The sequence below is a fragment of the Symphalangus syndactylus genome, chromosome 19 (genome assembly GCF_028878055.3).
Source record: "Symphalangus syndactylus isolate Jambi chromosome 19, NHGRI_mSymSyn1-v2.1_pri, whole genome shotgun sequence".
Classification (NCBI taxonomy): domain Eukaryota; kingdom Metazoa; phylum Chordata; class Mammalia; order Primates; family Hylobatidae; genus Symphalangus; species Symphalangus syndactylus.
This window is the reverse complement of record NC_072434.2, coordinates 17,175,392-17,195,723: the sequence shown is the minus strand read 5'-3', so window position 1 is coordinate 17,195,723 and position 20,332 is coordinate 17,175,392. Positions and strand designations below refer to the sequence as shown.

General features: G+C 46.8%; 1 protein-coding gene and 1 long non-coding RNA gene across 8 annotated transcripts in view; one reads left to right on the top strand and one right to left on the bottom strand.

Annotated features, from left to right (window-relative positions):
• The window catches only part of LOC134731956 (uncharacterized), a 23,481-nt gene extending 17,004 nt beyond the window's left edge, over positions 1-6,477 (top strand). For 2 of the 3 annotated variants that reach the window (XR_010114704.1, XR_010114703.1), the window contains 2 exons: positions 1,432-1,547; positions 6,087-6,386. This is a non-coding gene — a long non-coding RNA (uncharacterized lncRNA). The other variant, XR_010114705.1, reaches the window with a different exon arrangement.
• The window catches only part of PM20D1 (peptidase M20 domain containing 1), a 22,644-nt gene extending 2,312 nt beyond the window's left edge, over positions 1-20,332 (bottom strand). Inside the window, exons 1-12 of one of the 5 annotated variants that reach the window (XM_055234743.1) lie at positions 20,031-20,267; positions 18,018-18,104; positions 15,470-15,702; positions 14,955-15,041; positions 14,231-14,361; positions 13,511-13,630; positions 12,523-12,598; positions 11,981-12,042; positions 11,638-11,716; positions 10,078-10,149; positions 2,439-2,607; positions 245-344 (exon numbers count right to left, since the gene is read on the bottom strand). In XM_055234743.1, coding sequence (XP_055090718.1) covers positions 245-344; positions 2,439-2,607; positions 10,078-10,149; positions 11,638-11,716; positions 11,981-12,042; positions 12,523-12,598; positions 13,511-13,630; positions 14,231-14,361; positions 14,955-15,041; positions 15,470-15,702; positions 18,018-18,104; positions 20,031-20,199 — 1,385 coding nt within the window. In that variant the 5' untranslated portion in view covers positions 20,200-20,267. Of the gene's footprint in view, positions 1-244; positions 345-2,438; positions 2,608-10,077; positions 10,150-11,637; positions 11,717-11,980; positions 12,043-12,522; positions 12,599-13,510; positions 13,631-14,230; positions 14,362-14,954; positions 15,042-15,096; positions 15,226-15,469; positions 15,703-18,017; positions 18,105-20,030 lie in introns of all 5 variants that reach the window. The other 4 variants (XM_063613654.1, XM_063613653.1, XM_063613656.1 and 1 more) reach the window with 4 other exon arrangements.

Sequence of the window (20,332 nt, the reverse complement as noted above, 5' to 3'; positions counted from 1 at the left end):
CCCAATCACCCAATTATCTCCATCTTTGTAAAAGAGGGGCCAATTTCCATAAATTCTAGGGGGTGACAATGCGACTCTGGCAATAAGGACAGTAGATGGGTTAGGTTCTACAATGTCTCCATTTCATTTTGCCAAATCCTGGCTTTCCCCCGATTCTGTGGACTGTCAGGAGCATGGGGTGGGAAAGCAACACGTCAAGTGTATTTCTTTTCTCCCACCTCGTGCTCAAACCTGTTCCACTCACCGTTTGAAGTCTTCAGGCTGTATGTAGATGGGGTAGAACCTGTAGATGCCAGTGGTGAGGTTTGTAAAGAATCGGCTGTCTGTGTTGCCAACAGAAGTAACTAGAGAGGGAAGATCAACAGGAAAGGGGCTTTACATGAGCAACCAAACCAACAAAGTGGCTGGGGTGTGGCCTGGCTGGAAAATCAGGACTACTGGATCACTACAGAGCAATGCCTGGGCTCTCCTGAAAGCCTATAGCTATCCTTACAAAAAGCACCATTTCAGCCAGGAACATGGAATCTCCTTCCAAGGGCATTGGTGAGACATCCCTTGGATGGACCATTCAAGGGATGTCTCACCAATGCCCTTGGAAGTGTCCTCTCCCCGTGATGACGAGGGAGGCCAATATCTTCATTTCATACCCGAGGCCATGGCCATTTGCTATTCCCCATGACACCCAGGGTGGCCAGTATCGTCATTTCATACCCAAGGCCATGGTCATTTGCTATTTAAGAAACCAGAATCTAGATAGCACTTCTTTATCACCTGACCTTTATTCTGTATCACTCTAGGTCAGAAATAAATACCCTCTGGGAGAACCTTACTACTATAAAATATAACCCTCTTGAATTGGAACAAAATTTCCTGTTATTCTCATCCTCTGAAGGATGACTCTGTCTTCCTGAGTCAAACCTTAGGTCTGGAAAGTGCCAGGATACTCTTTTTCCAGTTTCCCACTCTCCTGAAGGTGGTAGCAGGTCACCTAGCAGAGGCTGGGACTTGTGCCCATAGGTGTGTTCTTTGGGAACAGACACCCTGGAGGATCAATTCAAGTGTGTGCGGTGATTTGAGATGGTAATTTGTGCTTTGTTCCATCTTCCACTCCTGGTTTCAAATGGACATCCAGGCCCTTCATAGTTCCTTGCTTTGTGGTTGATTTCTGCCTATCTTTTTTCTGCAAAAGCCTGGCTCCATTGGTGGATTACAGTAAGTGCTCCAGAAGAAAAAGAATAGAGTAGGTAGCTTTTGAGGGCCAAGAGAAGAGAATCTGGGACTGTGAGGGCTGGGTTCCTGGATGTTTGGAGAAATCTCTGATTAAACCAAGAGAAGAGAAAACTAGACACAGGCCTTAATATTACAGCATTAATAATTGAGCAATATCATCATTATTGAGCAACGTCTCTCTTTTTTTTTTTTTTTTGACAGAGCCTTGCTCTGTCACCCAGGCTGGACTGTAGTGGGGTTGTCTCGGCTCACTGCAACCTCTGCCTCCTGGATTCAAGCGATTCTCCTGTCTCATCCTCTCATCCTCCATACTACAGGTATGAGTTACCACGCCCAGCTAATTTTTGTATTTTTAGTAGAGACGAGGTTTCACCATATTGGTCAGGCTGGTCTTAAACTCCTGACCTTGTGATCCACCCGCTTCTGCCTCCCAAAGTGCTGGGATTACAGGTGTGAGCCACCGCACCCGGCCAAGCAATGTCTTAATATTAGAGCAATAACCATTGACCAGAGATTCTCAAACTATGGTTAGTCATCACCTTGTGTCAGAATCTCCTGGGGGTATTTGTGAAAAAGGCAAATTCTAGAGTCCCTTCCAGATTTGGTTAACCCAAATCTTTGCAGTGGGTCCAGGTAATCTGCATTTTAATAGTTCCCTGGGGAGACCTCTTCCACTCTTAGATTGGAGAACCACTGTCTGCAAAGCATAGATTTGGATGGTGTGCTAGAAGGCTGCAGAAGGGGTACAGAGGGGTGCTGCTGGGACTGGTCTGGGCTGGGAAGCATAAATTAGGTTAAGGCAAATGGTATAGGCTGGGAGGCTTTTCTGAGCTGAGGATTCTGAGCTCTCCTGCTGAGCTGTTATCCTAGAATGGATCAGAACCAGACTCTGGGAAGATCTTGGCCCCTTCTGTGGCTCCTAGAGAGGAGGGAGTAGTCTAAGCCAATTCTCCCCTCTATGCCAGAGTGGCTGGCCTAGGTTAAGCAAGGACCCAGGCTCGACTGACCTAATTTATTGTTTCTGTTCCTTTCCTGTTTGCGTTCTCACTTCCACTCTGAAGGGAAAATACAGCTCTAGTCTCATCAGGAGGGGAAGCAGCCAGCTGTTTACAGGCTGAACATCTGGGGTGGGGGTGGGGAAGTAGACATTGGATAGGAAACAGTTCCAGCCCCCTCCTCCCTCCAGCCACAGCTGATGAAGTCATTACCTGGGACAGTAATATTGACTTCCGGGAAGACGGACTGTACGGTCTGGCGGAGCAGCTGGTAGCCCAAGGCCTTGTCATCATAAGGGCTGATGGGGAGGGGGTCAAAGGCACTCAACACATGGAACTGGACTCTGTTATCAGCCACAATGTTCTTCGTGAGTTCTACGACCTCCAGGGTAGAAACAAAGGGGGTTCGATTTCTTATTGATTTCTATACACGTACAATATGAGCTTAAATATCCTGATTTCTTTCCAGCAAGGCAGAGCCTGGGAGTTTACAGACAGGACTTTTTTTTTTTTTAAGCACTGGGACTTCAATTTCAGCTGACTGGCTATAGGTGATGTAAGAGCTGGGTCTTCCTGGAAAGCAATCTATAGCATGATAGATTTAGGTTAAATGTTTTGGGAGACTTGTCTTGCAGTCATGAATCAGATCTTGAATTGGAACAAATTTACATGAGCAATCAAACCAACGAAGTGGCAAGGGGATGGCCTGGCTGGAAAATTGACTACTGGGTCACTACAGAGCAATGCCTGGGCTCTCTTGAAAGCCTATAGCTATCCTTACAAAAAGCACCATTTCAGCCAGGAACATGGAATCTCCTTCCAAGGGCATTGGTGAGACATCCCTTGGATGGAAAGTTGGATGGGAATTGGAAAATCAGGAAGTTATGTATTTTGGGTGGTGAGCCACAGGCTGGATGAAAGTGTTGAAGACACAGCAGAATGTCAATCATCTCGAGGCTGGGAAATAGATGTGATGACCTGGCTTCAGCCTCGGAGAACCTCAGACAGGTAATAAAAGGGTCACACACTTTTCTTTCCCCTCTCTGGGCATTCCTGCTTCCTGTTTGTAATCAGCTGCACTGGAGCCAGAAAGATGAGCTCAACACAGACAAAAAGTCAGAAGTTGTGATACTTGTATTCAAGTTTTCTCTCTTTGCTTCCTTTCCTTGGGAAAGAACCTGAGGAAACTCCTAGAAAATTCAGTCTGAAATGACTAGAGTGAATCCAGAAAAATTCCTGGCTGCAGTCAGGAAGTAGACCAGACCCTGAGGATTAGGTCACATAGAGCCACGTGGGAATGGACCAGGAGACTGGCTTAGAGGGACCCTTGCTCTCCAAAGCTCCAGCACTAGTCCCAACCCATTTGTTCAGTAGTTGCTTTAAAACTGCCTCTGCTCTAGAAAGGGGGGTTGTCCCATAGCTGCAGATCACCTGAATGGGGGACGTTATCTTAAAAGTACCTCTTTTTTTTTTTTTTGAGACAGAATCTCACTCTGTTGGCCAGGCTGGAGTGCAGTGGTGCGATCTCGGCTCACTGCAACCTCTGCCTCCCAGGTTCAAGCGATTCTCCTGCCTCAGCTTCCCAAGTAGCTGGGACTACAGGCATGCACCACCATGTGTGGCTAATTTTTGTATTTTTAGTAGAGACGGGGTTTTGCCATGTTGGCTAGGCTAGTCTTGAAACTCTTGACCTCAGGTGATCCGTCTGCCTTGGCCTCCCAAAGTGCTAGGATTACAGGCATGAGCCACCATGCCCGGCCCCAAGAGTACCTCTTTTATGCCAGAAGAATGTTAGGAATTGAGTCTGGAGAGGAAGTGAAGGTTCCCACTTCTGGCTTAGAAACCACCATTTGAATCAAAACAAATATCCCACTATTGGATGGGCAAAAGGGTCATCAAAGTGTATTCTCACTTCTCAGAGCATATTTTTTTTTTTTTTTTTTTTTTTTTTTTTTTTTTTTTTGAGACGGAGTCTTGCTCTGTCACCCAGGCTGGAGTGCAGTGGCACAATCTCGGCTCACTGCAAACTCCGCCTCCCGGGTTCATGCCATTCTCCTGCCTCAGCCTCTCCGAGTAGCTGGGACTACAGGCGCCCGCCACCACGCCCGGCTAATTTTTTGTATTTTTAGTAGAGACGGGGTTTCACCGTGGTCTCGATCTCCTGACCTCGTGATCCGCCCGCCTCGGCCTCCCAAAGTGCTGGGATTACAAGCGTGAGCCACCGCGCCCGGCTCTCAGAGCATATTTTCATCTAGCACTTATAATACAAATATTCTAATACAAGAATTAATGCGCAGTCTTGACATATTCTCAGCCCATTGGCAAGTTTCTGAAGTCAGCCTCCATGAGGTGGGTTGGGACTGTGCCCACTGCCCCAAATTCCTTAGAGGTCCCTCCAGAAATCGAAGAAGGCATGCAGAATGGATCCCTTCAGTAAGAGGCTGCAGGAGCTCAGGTTTCCCACTAGCTGCTGGGCCAGGCAGGGACTGTGTCTGACTCAAGGGCAGGGACTGTGTCTATCTCATTTCTGCATTTCCAGTAGCAAGCACATAAAAGTCATGCAATAAATCTTGGATACATAAAATTTAAAAGATGTGAACCAATAAAAATAAGAATAGGCGTTGATTCATTAAATAACTTGCCATGGGTTGTACTGTCAGTATTGTCAGGTCGGGTATCTGTCGGACTTTACAGGAATAATGCTTTACTGCTTCCTAAGTACATACAGTTAGAGGTGGTGTGGAGTAGAACCTGAGAGGAGGTGTTCATCTGAGATGGACTCCTTAGTGGTATGCATGTTTAGCCCGAGTTTCAAGGAAGGATATGAAACTGAGAGAGACGAGGCAACAGATCGTCTGAGCATGGAGAAGGGCAGGCACAAAAATTGAGATGTGACAACCAACTTTGTGCCTCAGTCACTCACAGTTGTGTGACCTTGGACAAGCTTCTTAACCTCTCTGTGCCTCAGCCTGCCTATCTGTTAACATGTAGATGATAGTAGCACCTACCTCATAAGTGGTGGTGACCGTTACTGGAGTTATTATGTGTAATGTGCTGAGGTCAGGAGATCGAGACCATCCTGGCTAACACGGTGAAACCCCGTCTCTACTAAAAATACAAAACATTAGCTGGGTGTGGTGGCAGGTGCCTGGAGTCCCGGCTACTCGGGAGGCTGAGGCAGGAGAATGGCATGAACCCAGGAGGTGGAGCTTGCAGTGAGCCAAGATCGTGTCACTGCACTCCAGCCTGGGCGACAGAGCAAGACTCTGTCTCAAAAAAAAAAAAAAAAAAAAAAAAACATGTAATGTGCTTAGGGCAGTGCCTGGCACATGGTAAGCACTCAAAAAATGCTAGCTGTTATTTGCTTATTTAGAATAGAGGGACCACCTTGGGCAAGAATCGGAGGTACAAGAATGGAACTAGGAGGAGAGACTTGTCAATGGTGAGAGACCTCAAAGGTGACTTTAGAGCACACAAATTTCTCATTTCTCTGATCTCCTGTAGTTCTTTTTTTCTGAGACGGAGTCTCGCTCTGTCACCCAGGCTGGAATGCAATGGTGTTATCTTGGCTCACTGCAACCTCCGCCTCCTGGGTTCAAGTGATTCTCCTGCCTCAGCCTCCTGAGTAGCTGGGATTACAGGCGCCCACCACCATGCCCGGCTAATTTTTGTATTTTTAGTGGAGACGGGGTTTCACCATGTTGGTCAGGCTGGTCTTGAACTCCTGACCTTGTGATCTGCCCAGCTTGGCCTCCCAAAGTGCTGGGATTACAGGCATGAGCTACTGCACTGGGCCCAGATCTCCTGTAGTTCTTGCAGTGCATTCCCACAACCTTATGTTGTTCTCTGTTTTATGTGTAGAGATATTTTCCTGTAAGTGAACAGTACAGCTGTTGAAGGCAAGGACAATGGATACTTAAAAACAGGTAAGTTTAGAGTTAGCAAATCCAGCTTCTGTCCTGCTGTAATGCTTATTAGGAAAATCACGACAGGTTGTCATCCTATCTGCTGGAATATTTCCAGTGGCAGAAAGCTCGTCACTGCATGCTATATACCACTCCATTTTTGAGCAGTTCAGTTTTAAATGTCTTCCTTATAACTCAGATATGGTGTCCCGTAATATCTAATCCCTCTCCTTCTTTTCTGAGACAGTGTCTTGCTCTGTCACACAGGCTGGAGTGCAGTGGTGTGATCATAGCTCGCTGTAACTTCCAACTTCTGGGATCAAGAGATCCTCCTGCCTCAGCCTCCTGTGAGTAGCTGGGAGTATAGGAGTGTGCCTGCTTAATATTTATTTTTATTTGTAGAGATAGGGTCTCGCTGTGTTGTCCAGGCTGGTCTTGAACTCCTAGCCTCAAGCAATCCTCTGGCCTCAGCCTCCCAAAGCACTGGGATTATAGGTATGAGCCACTGTGCCTGGCCCTGCCTCTCCTTTTTTTGACAATGAATATACTCCACAGGATGTAATATAGTACTAGATGCATCATAAACACTTAGCAGAATCTTACCTGTCAAAATTAGAGGGCATCTGTACTGCTCCCCACTTTGTGCTCTTGCTGCCTGGATGCTATTGCCAGGTCTTTGCTCCTCCTCAGAGAGGGCTTCACTGACCATTGCATTTCAAGGAGCTCACTGCTCTACTTCTGCCCCACAATTACTCTGTGACACAGCATCCTATTACTTTCTTTGTGGTATTTACCACTTAAAAAAAATCTCCTTGCTTACTGCTGTCTCTTCACTAGAACGTAAGCACCATTAGAATGGGAATCTTATCTATCTTGTTCACCATTCTCCCAAATGCTTAGAAGAATGTCTAGTCCACAGTAGCTACCAATAGACACTTTAATGAATAAATGAAGGAAGAAAGGAAAGAATCTTCTCTACAACACTCTTATTGAGCCCTTTTAGTGATGAGGAGCACAATCACTGTCCAAGATAGCACATTCCAAAACTCTCCCTCAAGTGGAGACTCCCTCAAACATCTCCCACTGGCCTTCTCTCTACTCCTTCAGGCCCATTCAGGACACACCTTCCTTTCCACATGGCAGCCTCTTGGATTTCTGAAGGTTCTATTCCTCACAGATAGGTGCTGGAGACCTATCTACATCTGAAGTTGAATATGGAGCAAGAGAACTCTGGGGGCGGCCTGTGTTCCTGCTGGATCCAGCCCGAGCCTCTGTGCACAGGGAGTGCAGCAGGGAGTGTTCCTGACGCATGGAACTGGGGCTGGAGGGAGAGGAGTAACCAGGACAAATGCACCCACAAGCTTTCTGAATATGGAGGCTTTCCATTCCTCACTGTGGCACGTGGGCAGGATGGACCTAGGGATTCCAGGGGTTTCATCAGAGAGACCGGAAGGAAGGTCACTGTGGCAAGGGAATAGAGAGGAGGGAAGAGTGCCAGGACCTGGGGAGATGAAAGCCCCAGCTGGGTGGAAAACAGCCCTTGGAAAGGGCATGGAGTTGGAATGAGGCTGGAAAAAAACTAGTGGAAAGAAGCTCAATGAGGGGAATTCAGTGATTTCCTGGCCCCATGAGACCCCAGAGAGAGGACAAAGGTTGGCACCTGATGAAAGGCAGGAGAACCCAGGGCTCACATTGGTCCTAACTACCCCCCACCCCCCCAACCCCCTCAATGCTGGGTGGCTCTGGGCAGGATGTCAACCTGCTCCCCGCTCTACAATGAGAAGTGTGCCTCTCTCCTTGCATGAGGACAATTAAAGTCCTCTCTGGGGAAGAACTTAGGAGAAAGGACCATAGAAGTCCAAGTGCCACTGACCCTCGATGATCTGTGCCACAGAACTGCCCCTAATCCTGGCATATTCTGGAATGTATTACTCATCTGATAGTCACTGGGTTGGCTTTTTGGATCTTTTTTTTTTTTTAAAGCATCGGGTTTACCTTTTGAATTCCTTTTAGCTCAGCCTGATGTTTAAATAAGCTGGCATTTACTGTGGATGTCAGACATTCTGTGTAACTTCTACTCACCCTTCAGCTTTCAGCTTAAACATTACTGCCTTAGGAAGCCCTGCCTGATTCCCAGATGGGGTCTGGTTCCTTGTTATATTCTCTAACAAGCACCAGGTTCCTCTTCATTATAGCACTCATCGTGGTTTGCAGTTATACATTCATTTTTAAATTGATGTTTGTAGCAGACTATTGCAAGGCTCTGGCCTCAACTCTTTTCTCCCCTAGCTCTCTGCACCTTCTTCCCATGGGCTTTTATTGAATCTAGAGGTTCCCATGATGTTAATGACACTCCAGCCTATATCTCTAGTTCATCTCTCTCTCCAGACCTGAGGTATTTATAATTGCCTATTTCATATGTTATAAGCTTCTCAAACTTCCAAATTATGATATTCTTGAACTTGTTTTAATTTCTGAATTCCCAATCTTAGTCAAAGGCATTAACTACTTGGTCAACTACCCAGGTTAAAAACCTTGGAGCCATCCTGCTTTTCTCTCGCTCCATACCTGTATACATACCACATCCTATTGAACCCACCTCTCTCCCATCTCTGGTGGTTGCTCTCTTCTCCACCCCATGACCACGGCCTCAGTCCAGACCTTCACATGCACTACCTAAGATGCTGAAATAGTTCTGTCTTCCTTCTCCTCCAGCACTCCCTCTGCAATGCTGCTATCGTGACCTCTCTAAAAGCAAATCTGAGTATTTGGTTGAAGACCTCTAAAAGTTCTCTCCTGTCACAGATTTCACAGATTAGGGCCCAAACTCCTCAGCATAGCATACAAGGCCTAGATCCTTAAACTACAACTCTATTTCCTATCAGTTTTCATCTCCTATTACTTGTCCCCAATTTATTCTGTTTGTTAAGCCACAATGAATGTCTTACTTCTAGCCAAGTTCTGTTTGTCCTTTAAGGCCCGGTTCAAAATTTTAGTAGTCAGAAAAGACTTTTTTGACCCTAAGAAGTAGCATGAATTTCTTTCTTTGCAGTGGTCCTATGGCAATTTGTTCACCTCTAATTTTTATAATCATAGTTTAGGGTTGTGGCTAAAAGCACAAACTCTGGAACTAGACTGCTAGATGTATAATCTTGGGTATGCTGTTTGATTGCTCTGGTACTCTGTACCTCAATTTTCCCAGTTAAATGCAGATTTAGGGTGGGTGGTTATGAGGATTAAAATGTATGTGGGTATACCTTAGAAAGGTGCCAAATATGGCTGGACGTGGTGGCTCATGCCTATAATCCTAACACTTTGGAAGGCTGAGGCGGGTGGCTCACAAGGTCAGGAGATCAAGACCACTCTGGCTAACACAGTGAAACCCCGTCCCTACTAAAAATACAAAATACAAAAAATTACAAAAATACAAAATACGAAAGATACAAAAAATACTAAAAATACAAAATACTAAAAATACAAAAAATTAGCCAGGCATAGTGGCATGTGCCTGTAGTCCCAGTTACTTGGGAGTCTGAGGCAGGAGAATCACTTGAACCCGGGAGGCGGAGGTTGCAGTAAGCCAAGATTGCACCACTGCACTCTAGCCTGGGCGACAGAGTGAGACTCTGACTCAAAAAAAAAAAAAAAAGGAAGAAAGGTGCCAAATACATAGCAAGCCTACTACATATATATAATGTTATATATAATGTTTGTTACTACAGGTATTGCTATCATTTATTCATACTCATCTTCCACTCCAGACCCCATATTTACCCAAACCCAGGATCTCCAATCCTAGTGAAGTATCCGGTGCATAGGTTGTCTTTGAAAAATGTTGGTTGAATAAATGGGACACTGGACCAGCCCTAGGACTGTAGTTAAACCCGGGCCCTGAGGGCCACATCTCCCTGATGCTGCATGAGTTGTCTGGAACATATGGTACATACCTCTTGGACTGTCTGTTCAGGGTGAATCCGGAAGTTGACTGTGGCCTGGGCCACTGGGGGGATGACATTCATCTAGAGAGAGAAGCACAAAACCCTGGCTTGAGTCAACCTCAAATCTTCTACATCTGCCTGCCCAGGAAATGCTAATTTCCTCAGCTCAGGCAGAGCTGGCTGATTTGACTTAAGGACCCAAGGCTTAGCTTTTCTAGTCTGCCTCTTGTCTTCTCTGAGGTAAGTGACATGTTATATTCAGAGCTGAAGCGGTGTCTCTGCTTTAAGCCAGACCTTTGTGCTTCTTGGTGCTGCAGGGGGTCACAGAGATGTTCAGAGCAAGGCTGCTTTCTCTGATCGCCCAGATATCTCTGTTTTGGCCCCATGCTGTGCCATTAGAAGCCTTCTGTGTGCACTTTCTTTCCCAGCACACCTAGGACGTTTCTGCAGCTGTTTTAACATTAGTGCTTACTCACGATGGGGCAGCCAGAGCCTCTGTTGATCCCCATCATGGCATAGCACGGGGCTCACATCAAGTTTGGTCCTTGAGGGGGATGAGAAGAACACATACTCCTCACATATTCTTGGTCAGGCAGGAACAAAAGAGTGACAGAAAAGTAACCTTCAGATTAAGAAAAGGACCCTAGTGCTGGCCAGTGCTCTGCCTATTCTCACCTATTCCCAGCCAGTGACTGAGCCAAGACAGAGGGATCTGGCTTGTTCTCTAGGGCTGTTAGTATGTTTCTGAGACCCTAAGACCTAATATACCCTTTGGGAGCTGGTTCCCACTTATCCTTGAGGCTGCTGAGCAATTGTTCTAACCAATCAGATAAGCCAGTCAGGCAGTAATTGCCTCCCCATTCCTGACCCTCTAGCAGGGATTGGTGGTTTCCCAGGTCCAGTTGTAAAATCTGACTTTTTTGCCTGACCAGGAGGAATCCAGGACTAATTGGAGAAAAGAGTTAGGCTATGGAGGGTTGTTCCTTGGAGACCGGGAGACTCCCCAAGTTCATATCTTTCTTTGAACTCGTATGGTGCAAAAAAGCACTCAGTGGTCAGGGACAGAACTGGGCTGTTGCAAATTAGCTGTTGCAACCTCTTTGTGCCTCTGTTTTCTCAAATGGCTATTGGGGCAATACTCATAGGGCTCTTAGAAGGCTCAGATGGAGTAACAATGTATCCTGGGGAGATGAAAACACCATTCAAATGTCAGGACACAGTGCTATTACTCTGATGAACACTACAGCTGAGACACTGGACACTCCAGTAAGTTATGCTAGGAATTAATTCAGAGGCATCATTCACTTATATACCCGATTACTAGAGTGCTTCAAGGTCACATTGTACTGTAGGTGAATGGTGCCCCCTGAAGTTGTGCTGGTGGTACTGGCAGTTACAAGAATGGTCTAACTCCCTTCAAGATTTCAGAAAGGCCTATATATTTGCGTGGCTAGGCTTGGATCCAGCTGACACACAGAGAAGGAAGGAAGAGCCAGTAGATAGATTCAAGGAAGGGAGGAGCGGAAGGCGGTAGGGAAAAGCTATATGGGGAGGAACCAGGGATGTTACCTTGACCCCTGCTTTGAATATGGTGAGTGCCGTGGTGGTCCTGACTACTGCATTGGTTAAGGGATTTCTCTCCATAAACGTAAAACAAAAGGACCAAGGTCAGATGTTAGAAAGAACCAATGGGGTGAAGGAAAGGGCAGACACATTACCCACTTTCCTGAACCTTGGGGATCTTTAAGACTGAGAGAGACATCTTAGAGATGTCTTAAATACACACACTTAGAGATGCAGTATCTGGTGGCTGAGGGATGATTAGTCAGGCCCAGTTAAGCCAAGGAGATGGACCTGGGGGGTGGGTAGGTTTGAGGTGAGGGATGTGAAAAAAGGAAAGATAATACTTTACCTGCTTATAAGTGTTTCAAATAGCTGTGGGTTGCTCAGGATTGTATTGACGGGGAAAGAAAACTGGGAAAGAACAAGGTCAGCAGGATTTCAGAGGGGTCAGCACCACAGGGTCACCTCTAGTTTAGCCTGGGTCTCTGAGACCTGAGTCTCTCTCTACTTTAGAGCTGCCCCAGGAGCCCTTGGCAGTCAGGAGTGCTGCTAAATTCAGTTAGCTCAATCCCTGCTAGAGGGTCAGGAATGGGGAGGCAATTACTGTCTGGCTGGGCTTATCTGGTTGGTTAGAACAATTGCTCAGCAGCCTCAAGGATAAGTGGGAACCAGCTCCCAAAGGGTATATTAGGTCTTAGGGTCTCAGAAACACACTAACAGCCCTAGAGAACAAGCCAGATCCCTCTGTCTTGGCTCAGTCACTGGCTGGGAATAGGTGAGAATAGGCAGAGCACTGGCCAGCACTAGGGTCCTTTTCTTACTTTAAAGATTACTTTTCTGTCACTCTTTTGTTCCTAGCTGACCAGGAGTATGTGATACTTCTTCCCATACCTCATTTGCCACTTGCCGCAATACCGTCACCACTGTCCCGCTTCCAAATATGATAGGCATTGGTGTCTGCTCCAATCTGGAAGAGAAACAGAGTCCTCAAGACTTAGCGAACCCCTGCCAAAGATCAGTGGCTTGAAGAGGAGAAGAAGGGAGATAGGAAGTTTCAACACTCCTGGCCAAGAGGTGTCCCATTCACCTCCCTCCCACCTCCACCAACTCAACATTCTGAAGATCTCAAAACACCCGCAGGAGCTTTCCCTGTCTACCAAGTCTGCATTAGGGTCCTTCTTTCCTCCCTGTACTGCTCTCTAGAATCCTGTGTGTTGGCTCTCATAGCCCATCCCATACTACAGCAGAATTGACAGTCTCCTGACAATTTGAATGAATATAGCACTCCTTCCCACTTTGCTAAGAAAACCCAGCCAGAGGTAAGCTCTGCTGTTACAGATTTTGCTGTCCTCGTTCATAGCCAGCGACTCTTATTTATTTTTGTCCTCCTGCCAGGACAGGTGGAGAATTTCGACAGCTCTACGAGTCATTGCCAATTTGTGATTCTAAATGTCTGGACTCTGGACTACTCTAGCCGCCTGACCTAGCTTCTGCCTGCAGGTCCTTGCTTTCCATATGGATATACTGATAGATCCTCTTCTGACTCCAGCCTTTGCAGGATACTGGTGGCTCTGTCTCTCCTGTGGCTCCCCCAACCCCCACCTTGGAAGGAATTCTCACTCCATTTGAGATGACCCCAGACTGGTATCTGTGAGCCATGCTGAGATAACTCTTTGTTTACATCTGTTGTATTAATCACCTGGATCTTTAGTCTGTCCTGGGCTTCCCCTTCTGTTCTTCCTCTAGTGTCAATTTCTTATAGCATAGTTTCCCAGCCCAACTTTAGGGCAGGAAGCTTAGCCTCCTCAAATTTAAAGTGGGAAAGTGCCAGGTCTTCCATCTCAAGTCTGGCATGGGAGCAGGGCCAGGAGTTGCTTACCGGCTGATAGCAGCAGCGAGGATGCCAATGCTTGTCTCCTTTGGAGGAGCTGAAGAGTGGCCTGAAGTCATGTTTACTTGCAGCATGAGGTTCATGGAACCCTTCTCTGAGACTGCAATCCTGTAGAAGAGGATCAGAAACCACTCTGCTGACTTCTTGCCTCTCTGAATTCTCCCATAGGCCCATAGGTCCATCTGTGCAATAGTCTAGTGGGCAAGGAGATAGCTTCATGCTGCTTTAAAAATTTTATACTGGGCCGGGCGCGGTGGCTCACACTTGTAATCCCAGCACTTTGGGAGGCCGAGGCGGGCGGATCACAAGGTCAGGAGATCGAGACCACGGTGAAACCCCGTCTCTACTAAAAATACAAAAAATTAGCTGGGCGTGGTGGCGGGCGCCTGTAGTCCCAGCTACTCAGAGAGGCTGAGGCAGGAGAATGGTGTGAACCCGGGAGGTGGAGCTTGCAGTGAGCCGAGATTGAGCCACTGCACTCCAGCCTGGGCGACAGAGCGAGACTCCGTCTCAAAAAAAAAAAAAAAAAAAAAAAAAATTTATACTGGAGGAAGAATGGAAGGGAAAGCCTAGGAGAGGTTAAAGATCGGGGCGATTAATTCGAGAGGTGTAAACAAAGAGTTGCCTCAGCATGGCTCACAGATACCAGGCTGGGGTCATCTCAAATGGCGTGAGAATTCCCTCCAAGGTGTGGGATGCTTTACTCACAAGGCGATGGGCTTCTTGAAGTTAGGAATGAAATCATCCAAGATGAAGCCCCCCTTGTCCACAATGAAGGCTAGCTGGACGCCCCTTGACTGTAGCAGGGCTGAAATCTTCTGAGCCCCTGTCCCTGACGACTGCAGACATAGAACACAGAGCTATAGTCCGTCTCAGCCAGAGACAGACCTCCAGACATAGCTAATGGGGACCCATTCAGCCTAGCTAGGGGCTCCAGAACCTTTCTACCTAGTCTCCTTCCTGGGAGCCAGGGCCCTAAAGAATCCTGCCTTACAGAATTCTAGAATGTCAGAGCTGGAAGGGCCCACCCTCCCTTATTTCACAAATGAAGAAACTGGAGCCAAAAGAGTGAAGTGACTTGCCCAGGGTCTAAGTAAGTAGCGTCATTGGAAATAAAACGCAGTCATCACTCTCCCTTTTCAGTTCTTTTTCCATCACACATATGTTTCTCAGGGTATAGGTGATGGACCCCCTGCCTGCCTCAGATATTATGAAGGAGTTTGTTAAAAATTCAGATCTAGGGCACAGGGCCCAGGAATCTGAATTTTGGTCAAGGTCCTTAGATAGTCCTGGCATACAGACACAAGGAGAAGTTGGCAAACTACCGTATCATGGAGATCTTGCTGCTGTGGGCAAACTGGACTAGGGTTAAGCACCCACTCCCCTACCCTGAACAGAGGACAGAGATAGGTATAGGGTAAGGAGGCTCTACCTCCTCATCATGGCCCAGAGAAATGAAGAAAGATCTTTGGGGGATGTACTTCCTGATCAGCAGGAGCTCCAAGGCCTGCAGTAATGCCTGGGGTTCAGAAGCACAATGGAAGAGGAAAAAGACGTTATTTAGGTGGGAGTACCAGAGTATCAGAGACATTCAGTTGCCTGTTATCAGGGCTGATGGGATGAGGATGTGATAGATTCTCTTGAAAGAGAACAGATTCAAATGGTACAGGGAAGCTGATGTGGAGAAACAGAACGTTTACCACCTGGAGAAGAGCATAAACATATCAGTGTCAGGACTGAAAGGGTCCCTGGGGACCATTCAATCCCATTTACAGCTGAGAAATCAAGGCCCAGAGAAGGGAAGTGACAAACTGATGGCTGGAACCCAGGTCTCCTGGAGCCAAGGTTCTTTTTACCATTATCTCCCACCTCCCAGGGTCAGCCAAGCACCCCCATCCTGAACTGATCTTTAGGGCCCCAAGGCAGAGGGAACATTGCGTCTCAGACCATCACAGAGTTCTTGTCGTCCAGTGTGCCCCGACCATAGATGACGCCATCACGCTCCAACGCAGAGAATGGGGGCACCTCCCAGCCTTCTTCAGGGGCAGGCACCACATCAAAGTGAGCCATCAGCAGGTAGGGCTGCAAGCTGGGGTCCGAGCCTTGGATAGTGAACAGGTGGCTATATTCTTCCACGACTTCATGCTGGATAAAGCTGGTGCTGACCACTGTAGGAAAGACTAGAAGCAAAAAGGGCAGGGACAGAACCAGGGTTAACAGTTTCGTTAGGTTTTCCTACCATGTTGTGCTTCCTGTTCCTTTATTTATTTATTTTTTTAAACATGCATCCTTCTTTAGGAAGCCTTCTAGGACAAAGCTAGTCTGATTCCTGATCTACCTGGACAATCTTTGAAATTCGCCTTCCCCATATTTCAATGTGCTATTACTATGGAATAACATACAAATCAAGACCCACCATTAAGGCCAGGCGCGGGGGCTCACGCCTGTAATCCCAGCACTTTGGGAGGCCGAGGCAGGTGGATCACCTGAGGTCAGGAGTTCGAAATCGGCCTGGCCAACATGGCGAAACCCTGTCTCTACTAAAAATACAAAAATCAGTCAGGCGTGGTGGCTCATGCCTGTAATCCCAGCTACTCAGGGGGCTGAGACAGGAGAATCGCCTGAACCTGGGAGGTGGAGTTTGCAGTGAGCCGAGGTTGCGCCATTGCACTCCCGCGTGGGTGACAAGAGCAAAACTCCATCTCAAAAAAAAAAAGACTCGGCTGGGTGTGGTGGCTCATGCCTGTAACCCAGCACTTTGGGAGGCCGAGGTGGGCAGATCACTTGAGGTCAGGAGTTCGAAACCAGCCTGGCCCACATGGTGAAACTCCGTCTCTACTAAAAATACAAAAAACAGCCGGGCGTGGTGACATGTGCTTGTAATCCCAGCAACTTGGGAGGCTGAGGCAGGAGAACTGCTTGAACTCAGGAGGTGGAGGTTGCAGTGAGCCGAGATCACATCACTGCACTCCAGCCTGGCTGACACAGCAAGACTCCAACTCAAAAAAAAAAAAGACTCACTATTGAGATGGTCAGTATCTCAAGCTCAGGCTTGGTCAGACCTATAACATACTATCACAAGTACGTGTTAAAGGGCTATGCAGATGAGGGATGCATTAAATTTTGACCATAGGAGGCCTCATTAACCAAATTATATTAAATTATTATATTAAATTAGTAGGCCTCATTAACCAAATTATATTTAAATATTACATTAAAAAGTTCAGAGACATTTTTCTTTTTAAAAAGCCACACATCTAGTGTATGTGTTATGTGAACATAAAGATTATTCTGTTTAGAACAAGATCGTACTTCTGCGTGCAGGTGTAGATGTTCCTAGGGTCAATTATTCAAGCGACCTTAGCTACATAGGAGAAATAAATTTTATCTCTCTCTGGGCTTTTTGGAAGAATTCACATATACTTCTGTGGATACCTGAAAACCGAAGAAGAATATGGTTTTATCTTGTCACCTAGCTTATCTAGTTTACTGTCACTATACATTTCTTTTCCTATGTTTGTCTCCTATTTAGTAAAGACTTCCAGCCTTTTCAGCCTGGCCTCAGCTTGGCTACTGGGCATTAATCCCTGAGCCACCCATTTTCGTTTTTTCCTTCCTTCCTGTCTTTTTTTTTTTTTCTTTTTCAGAGACAAGGTCCTGCTCTCTCACTTATGCTCGAGCACAGTGGCACAGTCATAGCTCACTGTAGCCTTGAACTCCTGGACTCCAGCAATCCTCTCCCCTCAGCCTCCTGTAACTAGGACTACAGGTGCTTGCCACCATGCATGGCTAATCCCAGAGCCATTTGTCCCAGGGTGTTAGAGAGGGGGCTGCTTGCTGCTCCTAGGCCAGCTTCTCCCACCTCTGACAACTTTGGAGGGGTTGTTTTTAATTAGATTTAGGAAGGTAATCTCATTACTCTCCATGAGATTTTCATAAGGTGAGAGAGGAGCTCCAAGAATCCTTTTTTCGTCTGACCCATCCTTCCTCAGCTCTGTACTCAATGGGTGGTGGGGATGAGGGAAAAGCACTGATGTTATAGCTCAAAGTTGTTGACTGCCTAGAGGCCTAGAAATGTGTTAGTAATGAATCTGGGGTAGGCCTGAGTACATGGAGTGTATGTGTTCCGGTGTGTGGGGGTGTGTAAGGAGGTAGGGGTGGGAGGAGCATGGAACATAGTTCTGGGCAGTTGCACAAGTAGAAGGAAACTCTAGTTCTACCTTTTGATGATTTAACATTTATTGAATGACACATATGTAGGGCAAAGATTGAGAGAGTTTATACTCTAAAGCAATGGCTGGATGAACTCTCAATCTTTGCCCTGCATATAGTGGCTTAGTTTTTCCAAGAGCAAATCTACAGTCTCTTTGCTGCCCATGGGAATTAGATTGTCTTCTGATCAGTCGCGAAATAAACTTCTTCATCACTTTGTAAAAGAACTGTGTCTCCACTGCTATTTGTACCACCCACCCCTTGCCCCTGATTTGCAGCTGACCTTTATGAATGTATTTTCCAAACTCAGCCAGGGCTGTAGTATTGGACTTCTCAGAGCTAAAAGTCACTGTTGGAATCTGGATGGCACCTGTCAGAGTCAAATAGAGATGAAAGATTGAAAATGAATTAATCATTGTTTTTTTCTACAGTCCTCTGTGCACAAAAAGTTCTTTTGCATTCATTATCGTATTGCAGAGGGCAAAACACCAATGTGAGGTAGGCGCTATTGTTTCCTCTAATTCGAAGATGAGGGAAAACGCTTGGAGAGGTTAGGTGAGCTGTCTGAGCAACAGGCAGACTAGAGATTTAAACCTATGTCTTCTGGGTTTGTTTAGGCTGATGTGGTTCTTAAAGGCAAATACAGTCTAAGATTGGGGGGAAGTGGATTTTTGGACCCTGGTCTTGAAGGGAAGCTACTATAAATTGCTTCCTAAGGCCTCACTACCTCTGAAATCACCACTTGCTTTGATGAATCCAAGCTTCATCGTTCTCAAGGCACCCACTGTCCTGGGTCCCTACATCAATGAGGCTTGTGTGTTTTTGTGTGTAAAGGCTTATTCCTCATGCAGAGTCTCACTAGTCTGTCAATCAAGACCCAGCTTTTTGGGCAAATAATGCCTGGGAAGGGGTGGATTTAGAAGACCCCCAAAAAACTCCTCAGTCCTAAAATAATCTCATCCTCCTTACTCAGTTGTCTCAGTTCCTGAACCATCACTGGGCTCATCCCATTGAGTCTTTAAGGCTTTACAGTTTTAAAGAGTTCCATGATCAAAGACAAAACCACTGGGAGGGAAAGCATGAATCATGAGAATATTGAATTAGACTGCTCTCCAAGAACACAGTGAGAACAAATTCATCTGAGGCAGGAAGGGTCTCTGAAAGACAAACTTCATCAGTTTTGCTAAGTTTCAACCCTACAATAGCATAGCCCACCAGATAGATGGGGAAGCCGAGGTTCAGAAAGATTCAAGAGCCTGCTCAAGGGCAGACCCAAGGATCTGATCTCAGGTGTTCTGTCCCCTGCTCAGAGTTCTAAGCTGTGTTGCTCTGAGGTCCCTATTCTAGCTTATGTAGCTTTTGTTCTCTTCTGTGCAGACTGTGAGTGGCTGTCTAATGCCTTTTGGAGGATTATTTATGCTTTGGGAAAGCCCTGCTCTGCCTCCCAGGCCTGTCACTCTAGCATATGAAAAATCTATATCCAACCATTGGGGTTAGCTTTTGGTCCCTGCATCTGCTTCTATATGTTTATGCAGGCGGTCTCTCTTAATCCATTACTTAATGAAAGGGAAAAGACTGGAGCTAAGCTGAATGGTAAAGAAGGATTTCATCCCATAGGATCTAGCACTCAACAGAAACTTTTCTGTTTCCTGGAAAATGCAGATTCAGAAGGGGAATGAGTTTTTGGTCTGGATTAGAGATCTAGGGGAGACATGTTCTTCAATTAGGATTGAGAATTAAGAACATCCCACACCCCAGGAACACTCCACTCCCTTTCTTTAGAGCCATCTGATCCCAGCGAGTCTGACAGGCACTAGATGCTGTCACCCACTGCCCGCTCTTTGCTGTGGGGCCCTGGGGAAGATCATTTAGCTGACCTCAATTTCTCTCCTTTGTAGATAAGACTAATATCATTTATCTTATTTTACGACACCGCAGTAATTTATCAGGCATGCAAACTTTCAAAGGTTAAAATTGATGTACAAATGAAAGCTGGTGTAATACTCGAGGCAAGCAGGGGAAAGAATGGACGGTGGTCACGCTAAGAAGCGTGAAGTTGGAGCATCCAGGTTAGGCAGGGCACACCAGAGTTCCAGGAGCAGGTATGGGGGAAGTGTGGCGTCCCCAGACCGGGGCAAGATGTGCTGGGAAGGGTGTTGGGGCCGGGCTAGGGTGCGTGTCGGGGCTCCAGCTGCAGTAGCTGATGCTTTGCGGCGGAAGCGGGAAGTCACGGGTTGACCTGGGGAGGGAGGGACCCACATCTGAGCATAGATGGGTGAAGGGGACCCGGGTTCACCTTTCAGCGCCTCTTTCATCGCGACGCGTTCCTCTTTGCTGAACTGAGAAGGGATTCTCGACGCCCTCTGATGCTCCTTGCTCTTCAGGCCCATCGATCTGGAGACGGTGGGGAAAACTAGGAGCAGCGTAGCCGCCAGGGCCAGCAGGCAAACGCACCGCTGAGCCATGCTTCTCTCGAGCTCCTGCTGTCAGACTACCGGGGTAGTTCTGACCTAAACGCCCAGACTAGCGTTTCTTGGCCCTGGCTCTGCTCTTATTCCTGCAAACAGCCTTAGCCACACCCCATCTCCAGATCTGACC